Source organism: Oratosquilla oratoria, chromosome 2 (genome assembly GCF_046742065.1).
Source record: "Oratosquilla oratoria isolate Oo_2021 chromosome 2, ASM4674206v1, whole genome shotgun sequence".
Classification (NCBI taxonomy): Eukaryota; Metazoa; Arthropoda; class Malacostraca; order Stomatopoda; family Squillidae; genus Oratosquilla; species Oratosquilla oratoria.
The window spans coordinates 39,327,514-39,341,108 of record NC_134778.1 but is presented as its reverse complement, the minus strand read 5'-3'; the positions used below and the strand labels follow the sequence as shown (position 1 = coordinate 39,341,108).

Below are 13,595 nucleotides of genomic sequence, written 5' to 3'. Positions count from 1 at the left end.
CTGTCACTAACTTCCTCAATCCCTCTGATCCTGCCACAAGCACAGTGCCATTAGCAAACAAACAACTGGGTTATCTCCCACTTTTCTCCATTTTCTTTAACTATCTTCAATCCCTGACCCACTACCCTTGCATTTACCTTTTGCACCACCCCATCCATGTATAAATTGAACAGCCAGGACAACATAACACATCCCTGACAAAATCCCACCTTTACTATAAACCACTCAATCTCTCCATATCTAATCCTAACACAAGCTCTACTACTCTCATAAAAACTCTTGACTGTTCTTAACAGCTTTCCTCTTATCCCATATATCTGCAATACCTCCCACAGTGCCTTTTCCAAATCCATAAAGGCCCAAAAAACATCCTTACCTTTTCCTAAAGGTTTCTCACATATCTGTCTTACCACAAAAATTTGATCCATGCAACTCCTACCTGTCCTAAACCCACACTGTTCCCACCAATTACTCCCTCTGTTACTCTCCTAATCCTCAAAACCCTCCCATAAACCTTCCCAATTACACTTAAACTTATCCCTCTGTAGCTACTACACTCATTTGTCCCCTTTTCCATTGTAAAGTGGAACTATACAGGCACTCCTCCAGTCCTCTGGCACTCTACTCTCTTTTAAACAAACATTAAATAACCTCACCAGCCAGTCCACCATCACTGTACCTCCATTTTTTTTAGACATTCTGAATGACACCCATCCAACCCAGGTGTCTTACTTGCTTTCATCTTCTTAACAACTGGCTTCACTTCATCTTTCCTTATTTCTCCTCCATTTTCCTCACTCATCACTATAATTTTCTTAGTGCTTCCCACTGCAGCTACTTTTCCCTCCCTATCCTCCTTCACATTTAGCAACTCCCTAATATACTCTGCCCATCTTCCTGTTACTGCTGTATCTTCCATTATCACCTCTCCATCTGCACCTTTTACCTTTTCTTGAGTGAACAGTAATGGTGGTAAAACATACTAAACAAGGCTTTTGACACATCAAATAAGATTAACAGTGATAATTGTCTCCAAGTTTTCCTTAATGGAAAACATGGGCTGCCAGTGGTCTCTTGAAAATAGGCAGCTCTGCATTCACTTGCTTCCCTTACTTTATAATTTATGTCCACCCAAACTCCTCCATTCCCTACTACATGTTACCCTATGTATTTAAAGCTCTTCACTTCCTCCATCCTATCTAAGGTAACCTACAACTCAGTGCCACCTTCCCTTTGTACATCTCATAACATTTACATTCAGCCTTGTCTTAGAAACTTTCCCAAATTCCACCTCTAGCTGCAGTGTCTGTCATATTTCTCAAACAACTCACCTCGCTGTTTAAGATTTATCTATATATACCAAGGGCTTCCTCCCTCCTTTATAAGGGAGGTAGCCAGCCAAGGCATACACCCACTCCCATCCTTCAGCCATTGTTTTCCTCTCACACCTGTTGCTTCTCAGCTTTTTGGCTAATATTTGTGTGGGATTCTTTCTGATAATTGAAATTGGATTTGATTTATGTGGGCTTAATAACAAGGATATTTGTAATTGTTATTGGATAAATGTGGAATTTGTTTTTTGAAGTAGTCGCAAGTTAGCACATTCAGTTTGAGTTGTAAGAGCTTTGTTATATGTGGGTTCTGCTGGTGCTTGCAGAGTAACCTCTTGGTTGATGGAGAATGACACCAAATTTAGCTCAAGTAATATTCATGGATATCCTGAAAGTGATCGTGACTCAAAGGATTCTCGTATGAGGAGCTCAAGGTCAACACACACAGCTGCTGGCTCAACGTCACCAGGTGCTGGAAGGTAAGGAGGGGGAGATGATGAACCTCAGAGCATTATCAAAGAAAAGGGATGATGGACATACATATACCAAACACTTTTTCTCCCTTACAAGGGTGGTAGCCAAAAAACAAAGGCACAAAATCCACTTCCACCCATTCCATCTCCACATACTTCACTCCCATTCAACCCCCTCCCTCCCTCTTATCTTGGCTCCTCTTGGATGACGAGTCATCCCTATATCTCACCCACTGCCCTGGGTCAGAAGTAGTGTTGCAAGACAGCACATCCACAGTAAGGCCACTTCATTAAATCGGTGGAACCCCCCCCACCCCGTCCCCTCATGCAGAAAAAGAGAAGACAAGGAGAAATCACTTTGGGCTCTATCAATTTATTTTTCACACATACTCCCTCACCCCACATCCCCCACCCACTCCCCTCATGCATCATAGTATCATCCATACACAACCATTCTCCATTCACCCCTATCTTCTGTCTTCTCCCTTCCTTCCTCAACAGACATTCCCCTCTTTCCCAATGCCCTTTTTACCCCATCCATCCATCTCATCTTTGGTTGCCCCCTCATGTTCACTCCTACCTCTGCCCTCCACACCTCTTTTACAAGTCTTTCTTCAATCATTCTTTCCATGCGTCCAAGCCATCCCACAATACTCTTTCATCAACCCTATCTCCCAACTCCCTTACCATCCCTGTTCTCCTCACCTCCTCCCTTATCTAACCAGCCTAGTAACCCCAATTATACTTCTGAGACAGCTCATCTCAAACACATTTAAACTCCTCTCTTATGTTTCTGCCCCATAAAGTGCTGTTGGCACAATCACTCCCTTCATAAATCTCCTCTTAGCATCCATTCCCAAATGTCTGTTTTTCATTACACTTATAAATCCTCCAAGGCATTTACTTGCTTCTCTCAGTCTACATTCTACCTCCATCACTCCTGTTCCCACCACATTTGTACCCAAGTATCTAAAACTATCCACTTGCTCTAGTCTATCTCCCTGGATACTTCCAGTTTGCTGCCACTTTCTCTCCTTGTACATCTCATCACCTTACTTTTACCCACATCTATCTTCAACTTCTTTCTGTCACTAACTTCCTCAAACCCTCTGATCCTGCCACAAGTGCAGTGTCGTCAGCAAACAACAACTGGCATATCTCCCACTTTTCTCCATTTTCTTTAACCATCTCCAATCCCCAACCCATTACCCTTGCATTTACCTCTTGTACCACCCCATCCATGTATAAGTTGAACAGCTAGGGCGACATAACACATGCCTGGCGAAGTCCCATCTTTATCTCAAATTACTCACTCTCTCCATTTCTGATTCAAACAGGCCCTACTACTCTCATAAAAACTCTTGACTGCTCTTAACAGTTTTCCTCCTATCTCATATATCTGCAATACCTCCCACAGTGCCTTCCTGTCTACCCTGTCATAAGCCTTTTCCAAATCCATAAAGGCCTAAGAAACATCCTTACCTTTTCCTAAAGCTTTCTCACATATGTCTTGCCACAAAAATATGATCCATGCAACCCCTACCTTTCCTAAACCCACACTGTTCCTCATCAGTTACTCCCTCTGTTTCTCTCCTAATCCTCTCAGTCAAAATCCTCCCATAAGCCTTCCCAATTACATTTAATAAGCTGATCCCAATGAAACTACAACACTCACACTTATTCCCTTTTCCCTTGTAAAGTGGAACTATACAGGCACTCTACCCTCTTTTAAACAAACATTAAATAACCTCACCAGCTAGTCCACCATCACTGTAGCTCTTTTTTTTTTAAACCAGCATGACACCCATCCAACTCAGGTGCCTTACCAGCTCTCATCATCTATTGCCTTCACCTCATCTTTCCTTATATCTCCTCCATTTTTCTTATTCATCACTGTCATTTTCTTAGCACTTCCCACTACAACAACCTTTCCCTCCCTATCCTTCTTCACATTTAGCAACTCCCTATAATGCTCTGCCCATCTTACTGCCATCTCTTCCATTATCATCGCTACATCTGCACCTTTTACCTTTTCTTCTCTACTTGATTCGCCTCCTCTTCCTCTTTTAATTTTGTCCATAACATCTTTTTATTATTTTCAATTTTTTTTGTCATACTCACACCATTTCACATCTGCTCTCCTCTTTCCTTCCTTTATCTTATGCTTAACTTCCCTTCTCTTTACTTTGTACCTCTCATAAGATTCCCTTTTCCTAATTTGTAGCCAGTCTATGAATGCCTGATTCTTCTCTTCTACACCCTTCTTTGCTTCCTTATCCCACCACTCACTACCCTTCCTTCTATTTCCTCCTGCCCTCCTTGTTCCACACACCATCTTTGCACACCTTATGACTCCCTCCTTGAGCCACCCCCATTCCTCCTCCACTCCTAGTTCGATTCTATCCTTCACTCCCTCCCACTCCTCTCTCAGCTTCTTATATGCCTTCTCTTTTCTCTCATTTAAGCAGTTCACTCCAAGTACCTCCCTACCTTCTACCCTTTTCCTCTTTCTCCACCTATTCTCGCCTCTCAACTTACCTTCCACCACAAAATTATCTGATATTCCCCCACTCTCTCCCTTAGAACATGTACATCCTTAACTCTTCCTACCATAATCCTGGTCACCACTACATTGTCCATTAACACACTATCTGCCACTCTTCCATCCACCACCCTCTCCCATGTGTACTTACGCTTGACTTTCTTCCTAAACACTGTATTTGCTATCATCAGCTCTCTCTCTCAAGACACATCTCCATCAATTCTCCACTATGATTTTTACCTGGAACTCCATACTTCCCAATCACTCCGTCTATTGGTTCATTTCCTACCCTAGCATTAAGGTCTCCCTATACAACTACATTGACATTTCTCCCTAATCCCTCTATGCACTCATTTGAATCTACCCAAAACTCCTCCCTTTCCTCTACGCTCTTCTCACTACCAGGCCCATATGCACTTACAAAAACCCACATCTTCCCAGCTTCACCTTCATCCACATCAACCTTGAAGAAACCTTCCACCCCACCACACGCTTACGTATCTCTTCACTTACTAGTATAGCCACACCTTCTCTCCCTCGTCCCCTCTTCACTCCTGAGAACCTCCCAACTACACTCCCAAACCCACACTCGCCCCTCCCTTTCATTTTAGTTTCACTCAAAGCCAGCACATCCATATTTCTTCTCACAAACATACTGCCTATCTCTTCCCTTTTGCTCTCATCTGTACCACATCACACATTAAAAGACCCAAACCTTAGGGTACTGGTTGGAAAACTCCCAGACCCTTTTATGTCTGTACTTTTTTTTAGGAATGACCTCTTAGGGGCTACAGGTAGCAGGACTCCTAATCCCATCCCCCGTCCCATTTTTTTTGTCGCCTCTTACAACTCAAATGGGAAGACTTGGTGGTAGTATTCTTTTCCCCCACCACAGGGAGGCAAAAAAAGGAAATGAATATTCAGAGAAATGGTACAGGACAGTAACAAGGGGTTGGAGGACAGCATAATGGAGGGACAGTTGAAATATAAAAGTGTCATAATTTCTCTATGAACAGAGTTTTCCTCTATCATAGACAAAATGATGTGTGACTCTGGTCCATAGGGGCACCCCATGTAGACCCTTAAGTATCAACTGCATGCTACTTTGCCACAATAACATGCAGCACATACCCACTGGTAAAACCTATCCATTTACCCCTCCCATCACAGTACCTGACACTGTTTGGTGTAATGCAGTGAAGCATAGATCTTCCATAGCATGACCCAACAGCTATTGTTTATCTATTCCCACTGCTTTGATATGTGGCAAAAGAACATCCTTTCCTGCCACGTTATCTCTTCATCCATTCACATCTATATTTTCCATTCTTCAATTCTTGATAGACTACACCTACAACCAAATCCCCTTTCATGTAATACATCTGTCTCATTCTTGGTATTTCTGTCAAGCTCACTTCATCCACCTTTGGTTCTCACATTATTTTCGCACATTTGTTCCTTACATATACTCAAACCACTTCTGCACAATCTGTTCCACACTATCAAACAGCCCTCCAATGCATACCTCACTTCAGCCACCACTGCACCCATCACCCCATTCCAGTTATCATCACCCTACCTTATTTGTATTCGTTCTTTTCATCCGACACACCACACACACACACACACACTTTCTTTCCAAAACACGTCCATTTCTTTGAGCTATACATACATATACCAAGGGAAAAAGTCCTTGGTATATGTATCTATGTACAAGGGAGGTAGCCAAAGTCAAAAGGCATGATTCCATTTCACCCTCACCCACTCCACTCCCATTCACCACCCCTCCTTCCCCCCTTCTTTTCTTGGCTACTCCTGGATGATGGGTCATCCCTGCATCTTACCCATTGCCCTGGGTCAGAAGCAATGCAGCAAGACACAGCACATCCACAGTAAGGCCACTTCATTTAATCAGTAACCCCCCCTCTGTCCACTCATGGAGAAAAAGAGAAGGGGAGAAATCCCTTCAGGCTGCCTCAAAATATCATTCACACATAATCACTCCCTAATCCCCCCATACCCCCCACTCCTTTCCATGCATCACAGCATCATCCATACACAACCATTCTCCAGTCACCCCTATCTTGTCTTCTCCCTTCCTACCTTAACACAATGCCCTTTACCCCATCCATCTCATCCTCAGTCACTCCCTGCCTGTGCACTCCACCCATCTCTGCCTTCCACACTTCTATTACTAATCTTTCTTCACTCATTCTTTCCATGTGTCCAAACCATCCCAATACTCTTTAATTGACCCTATCTCCCAACTCCATTTCCACCCCCACTCTCCTCCTCACTTCCTTGTTTCTCACTCTATCCATCCTAGTAACCCCTACCATACTTCTCAGACTTTTATCTCAAACATATTTAAACTCTTCTTCTCGTGATCAATGTTACTGCACCATACAGTGCTGTATATAAAGACATCAATAAAAAAAAATTATGTGTATTTCAGACGGAGCAGTAGCAAAAAGGGCAGCAGCAGTAGTGTGATGGGGACCGGACCCCGATCAGGATCACTGGAAAGAGGCCATACCTCATGGGGTCCTACAGCACCTCCAGGCTTTGAGCAACGTGAGGGAGGCATGCATTCTGCTTCAGGGTGTCTCTATGAAGACCCAAAGAAGAAGACTAGGTAAGAGAGCCTTCAGAGTTCAGTTTTTGAACATTGTACTACTGTACTAAACATCATACAATGGATGTAATGAAATGAGACTGAATTTCTTTGTGTATTTGTTTGTGTATGTAAGGAGAAGAGGGACAAGTGTAATTATAGTTTTAGAGGGATCAGTGTTATATGTACATATATATACCAAAGGCTTTTTCCCCCTTACACAGGGTGTAGCCAAAAAGTAAAAGGCATAGAAACCACTCCCACCCTTTCCATTCTGTACATATTCCACTCCCCTCCACCCTCCCTCTTATCTTGGCACCTCCTGGATGACGGGTCATCCCTGCATCCTGTCCACTGCCATGGGTCAGAAGCAGTGTCGCACATCCACAGCAAGGCCACTTCATAAATTCGCGAACCCCCCCATCCCCTCATGCAGAAAAGGAGAAGACGGGGAGAAATCCCTTCGGGCTGCATCAAATTTTTACTCATACATACTTCCTCACCCCCATCCCTCACCCATTCCCCTTCATGCATCACAGCATCATCCATACACAACCCTTCTCCATTCACCCCTATCTTCTGTCCTCTCCTGTCCTTCCTCAACAGACATTCATCTCTTTTGTAATGACCCTTTCACCCCATCCATCCATTTCATCCTAGGACGCCCCCTCATATTCACTCCTACCTCTGCCTTCCACACCTCTTTTACTAATCTTTCATCACTCATTCTTTCCATGTGTCCAAACCATCCTAATACTCTTTCATCAACCCTATCTCTCAGCTCCCTTTCCACCCCTGTTCTTCTCCTCACCTCCTCATTTCTCACTCTATCTAGCCTAGTAACCCCTATCATACTTCTCAGACATTTCATCTCAGACACATTCAAACTCCTCTCTTCCTCTCTTATGTTCCATGTTTCTGCCCTGTACAGTGCTGTTGGCACAATCACTCCTTCATATAACCTCCTCTTAGCATCCATTCCCAGATGTCTATTTCTCATTACACTTTTTAATCCACCAAGGCATTTACTCGCTTCTCTCCATCTATATTCTACCTCCTTCCCCACTCCTCCCTTTCCTGCCACATTCGCACCCAAGTATCTAAAACTATCCACTTCCTTCAGTCTCTCACCCTTAATGCTCACTTCCAGCCTGCTGTCACTCTCTCCCCTTGTACATCTCATCACCTTAAACAAGCATAGTGTCGTCAGCAAACAACAACTGGCTTATTTCCCACTTTTCTCCATTTTCTTTAACCATCTCCAACCCCTGACCCACTACCCTTGCATTCACCTCTTGCACCACCCCATCCATGTATAGATTGAACAGCCAGGGCAACATAACACATCCCTGATGAAGTCCCACCTTTACCTCAAACCATTCACTCTCTCCATTTCTAATCCCAACACAAGCTCTACTACTCTTGTAAAAACTCTTGACTGCTCTTAACAGCTTTCCTCCTATCCCATATATCTGCAGTACCTCCCACAGTGCCTTCCTGTCTACCCTGTTGTAAGCCTTTTCCAGATCCATAAAAGCCCAAAAAACATCCTTATCTTTTCCTATAGCTTTTCCACATATCTGTCTTATCACAAAAATCTGATCTACACAACCACACTGTTCCTCACCAATTACTCCCACTGTTTCTCTCCTAATCCTCTCAATCAAGACCTTCCCATAAGCCTTCCCAACTACACTCAACAAGCTGATCCCTCTGAAACTACTACACACACACTTGTCCCCCTTTCCCTTGTAAAGCGGAACTATACCGGCACTTCTCCAGTCCTCCGGCACTCGACCCTCTCTCCAGCAAACGTTAACCCCTTCCATACGGTGCCGCACACGTAGGCGTCATGAGGAGCAAGTGGATTCGCGACGCTGCCATATCGGCGTCTTGATTTTATTTATTGTAGTCGCCCCTGTGTTTTTACATTCTCCCAAATGCGCCCTGAATCCCATTCTCTGTGGTTTTCAAAATTCGCGGGTGAAAGAGAGAACGATTGATATAAGCCGTGACTATATTTTATGATACGAGTATTATTACGACACGTCATACGGCTGGCATTGGCTGCTGCCCGCGAGATTTAAGTCCCGTACTGAAGTGGTTAAATAACCTCACCCACCAGTCCACTATAACTGTACCTCCTTTCTTCAGACATTCTGCATGGCATCTATCCAACCCAGGTGCCTTACCTGCTCTCATCATCTTAATTAACAGCTGCTTTCACTTCATCTTTCCCTATTTCTCCTCCATTTTCCTCACTCATCACAGTCATTTTCTTAGCGCTTCCCACTGCAACTACCTTTCCCTCCCTATCCTCCTTCACATTTAGCAACTCCCTAAAATGCTCTGCCCACCTTCTTCTCACTGCCTTCTCTTCCATTATCACTCCATCTGCACCTTTTACCTTTTCTTCTCTACTTGATTCGCCTCCTCTTCCTCTCTTAATTTCTTTCCAAAACATCTTTTTATTACTTTCAAAAATTTCTGTCATACTCTCACCCCATTTCACTTCTGCTCTCCTCTTTGCTTCCCTTCTCTTTACTTTCTACCTCTCATACGATTCCCTCGTCCTAATTTGTAGCCAGTCTATGAATGCCTGCTTCTTCTCTTCTACACCCTTCTTTCCTTCCTCATTCCACCACTCACTACTCTTCCTTCTATTTCCATCCCCCGTCCCGTTTTTTGTCGCCTCTTATGACTCAATGGAAAGACTTAGTGGTAGTATTCTCTTTCCCCACATCAGGGTAGGCAAAAAAAAGAAATATTCAGAGAAATGGTACAGGACAGTAACAAGGGGTTGGGGGACAGCATAACAGAGGAACAGTCATAGTATAAAAGTGTCATCATTTGTCTATGAACAGAGTTTTCCTCTAACACAGACAAAATGATGTGTGGCTCTGGTCCATAGGGGTGCCCCATATAGACCCTAAAATATCAACTGCATGTTACTGTGCCACAATAACATGCAGCCAATACCTCAGATAGTGAAATGTATGGGAAGGTGTTAAGAGGATTATGAAAAAAATGGTGAAAGTAATTGGGGAGCAGTATGGGTTAAGAGGGACAGGGTAATGATGTCTTGAGGGCTTTCAAGGACTTGTAAAAGGCATTTGACAGGGTTTGTAGGTATTGTGGAGAGTGTGGATGCTGTTGAGTAAATAGAAAACTATATGAAGGGGATTGTGCCTATGGTACTGTATGGGACAGAGACTTGGAATTTAAAGGTGGAAAGCAATACTTTAGATGTGTTTGAGATGAAGTGATTAATTATAATGAGGGTTACAAGGATGGATAGAATGAGAAAAGAGGAGGTGAGAGGGAGAGTAAGGATGGAAAGAGAATTGGGACATAAGGTTGATCAAAGAGTACTAGGATGGTTTGGTCATATGGAGAGTGAGTAAAGAAAATCTAGCAAGAAGAATGTGGAAGGCAGAGGATAGAGTGAATTTAGAAGTGAAGACTGAAAGGGGTGAAGGGGACCCTAGGTATAAAGGGAATGTTAAGTAGAGAAAAGAGAGGGCAAGAAGTGGGTGTAAGTGGAGAGTGCCCGTGAATGGATGATAAACTGACATGGCCTGTAATAATACGAGTATGTTACTTTGACTATGGTGACAAGGGGGTGAATGATGCACAAGTGGGTTTGTTGGCTTTATTCTGGTTAATGCAAGTGTTGGCCTAGGCTGGGTCAGGTTGTCAGGCTCTGTGGAAACTTGGCTGCCAAATTGACTGGGTGGGCCTTGGGATGTGCACCACAGGGTTACAAATACAGAGGTGGACTGGGCTCCAGTTACAAGACCAGGTTGTTAATACATACAGTTGATGCAGTCAGTGTACCCAAATGTAGTGAGGGACATGGCCTCACAGAACATGGCTCAGCAGGGCCAAGATTGTGCTTTCATGAGGATAGAAATGTCTGTAGTACAGGCATAGTATGAACTTAATCTATACAATAGTGATATGAAGCCAAAGGCCAGCTATTTCAATACAGCATATAGATTCTTTACCCTGTTGGTGTAATGATGATACTATTAGCCAAAATATTGCATAGACGCACATGTGGGGGAGTTAGGGACACCACATGGCTGAAAGGGATTTCTTAATATCTGTCCTGCAAATTCTGTATTCACATATCCTCCCAAACTCTGCCACTATCTCGGACCTCCCTCTGACCCAGCTGTAAGCACAGTGTAATCAACTAACAATAAGTGACTCGCCTCTCACTTGTACTATTACAAAGCCCCACCACCCTTGCATTTACCTCCCATACCACCCTGTCCATGTATCTGTTTTGGTAGGTTTTTCATTTTCATCCATCCTTACAATTTTGATTTACATATTTTGCAGAACTGGGATGAGCAGCCATGGAGGACGAACTTGTCATAGTGGTCATGGAGAGGGGCTACCAGGTTCCAATGGTTCTACTCTTAAAAAATCTCGGGCACCAAGGCACTCTGCGCCAGGCTCAGGTAAGATGGTGTTGGATAAAGAAAGACCATTGTTTAAGGGAGTTTCGCATGAAAGATTTAAACCAGAATAGGATATTGTTTAAGAAGAATCACTAGATAAAGCAATTTGTCAGACATATAACATCTCGTAGCACTTTTTATTCTCCAAAAGCATTTTCCTTCAATCTACAGTTTACCTCCACCTCCACCCCCACTCTTCCATTCCCTAGTATATGTGCCCCTAAATACTTGAAATTATCTATTTCCTTCAACCTTTCTCCTTTAAGACTTACTCGAACTGATTGCCACCCTCATCACCTTTTATCCACATTTACTTTCAACTTTAGTTGATAGGTAAATGTGTGGTGGAGTGGAAGGAGGTTTCTTCAAGGTTAATGTGAATGAAAGTGAAACTGGGAAGGGAGATGTTGGTTTTTGTGTGTATGGGCCTTGTAGTGAGAAGAGTGTAGAGGAAAGGGAGGCTTTTTGGATAGATTTAAATGAGTGCATAGAGGGTTTAAGGGGAGGGAATGAAGGTTAGAGTAGAAATAGGAATGGAAGAGGAATGGGGATTGTTTAAGGGGTTACAAGGTGCTAGGGTAGGATATGAACCAATAGACGGAGTGGTGGGGAAGTGTGGAGTTCCAAGAAAAAAATCATAGTGGAGAGTTTATGGTGGAGATATCTAGGTAGGTACACTGTTTAGGAAGGAAGTCAAGCATAAGTACACATGGGAGAGGGTGGTGGATGGAAGGGTGGTAGATAGGGTATTGATGGACTACATAGTGGTAACCAGGAGAATAGTAGGAAGAGTTTTGGATTTACATGTTCTAAGGGGAGAGTGGGGGAATATCAGATATTTATTTGGTGGAAGGCAAGTTGAGAGTGGAGGATAGATGGAGAAAGCGGAAAAGGACAAAAGGTAGGGAGGTGCATAAAGTAAACTGCTTAAATGAGATTGAGAAGTACAAGAAGCTGAGAGAGGAGTAGGAGGGGTGAAGGATTGAGTAAAAATAGGTGTGGAGGAGGAATGGGGATAGTTCAAGGAGGGAGTCACAAGGTGTGCAAAGTTGGTGTGTGGAACAAGGAGGATGGGAGGAAATAGAAGGAAGGGTAGTGAGTGGTGGGATGAGAAAGCAAAGAATGCTGTATAAGATAAGAAGCAAGCATTCACAGATTGGTTACAAAATAGGACAAGAGACTCGTATGAGAGGTACAAAGAAGAAAAAAGTAAAGTATAAGTTAAAGGAGGCAAAGAGGAGCAGACGTGAAATGGGGTAAGAACATGACAGAAAATTTTGAAAGTAATAAAAACATGTTTTGGAAAGAAATTAAGAGAGGAAGGGGAGGCAAATCAAATAGAGAAGAAAAGGTAAAAGGTGCAGATGGAGAGATAATAATGGAAGAGATGTAAGAGGAAGATGGGCAAAGTATTTTAGGGAGTTGCTAAATGTGAAGGACGATAGGGAGGGAAAGGTAGTTGTAGTGGGAAGCACTAAGAAAATGACAGTGATGCATACATACATATACCAAAGGCTTTTTCCCCCTTACACGGGGGGTAGCCAAAATGAAAAAGGCATAGAAACCACTCCCACCCATTCCATTTAAGATGATGAAAGCAGGTAAGGTACCTGGGTTGGATAGATGTCATGTGGAATGTCTAAAAAAGGGAGGTACAGTAATGGTGGACTGGCTGGTGAGATTATTTAATGTTTGTTTAAAAGGGGGTAGAGTGCCAGAGGACTGGAGGAGTGCCTGTATAGTTCCTTTCAAAGGAAAGGGAACAAGTGTGAGTGTAGTAGTTTCAGAGAGAACAGTTTGTTGAGTAGGGAATGCTTGTGAGAAGGTCTTGATTGAGAGGATTAGAAGAGGAACAGTGTGGGTTTAGCAAAGGTAGGGTTTGCATGGATCAGATTTTTGTGGTCAGGCAGATATGTGAGAAAACTTTAGAATAAGTTAAAGATGTTTTTTAGGCCTTTATGGATTTGGAAAAGGCTTATGACAGGGTAGACAGGAAGGCATTGTGGGTTGCAGATATAGGGGATAGGAGGAAAGCTGTTAAGAGCAGTCAGGGTTTTTTATGAGAGTGTTAGAATCAGAAATGGAGAGAGTGAGTGGTTTGAGGTAAAGATGGGACTTTGCCAGGGATGTGTTATGTTGCTTTGGCTGTTCAGTTTATACATGGGT

The 13,595-nt window shown here is 43.2% G+C and overlaps 1 protein-coding gene across 7 annotated transcripts in view; it reads left to right on the top strand.

Annotated features, from left to right (window-relative positions):
• Window positions 1–13,595, top strand: part of Axn (protein axin) — a 219,550-nt gene that overhangs the window by 199,191 nt on the left and 6,764 nt on the right. For 6 of the 7 annotated variants that reach the window (XM_076207947.1, XM_076207892.1, XM_076207900.1 and 3 more), the window contains 3 exons: window positions 1,658–1,810; window positions 6,802–6,981; window positions 11,308–11,429. In XM_076207947.1, the coding sequence (XP_076064062.1) occupies window positions 1,658–1,810; window positions 6,802–6,981; window positions 11,308–11,429 (455 nt within the window). The remainder of the gene's footprint in view (window positions 1–1,657; window positions 1,811–6,801; window positions 6,982–11,307; window positions 11,430–13,595) is intronic. The other variant, XM_076207939.1, reaches the window with a different exon arrangement.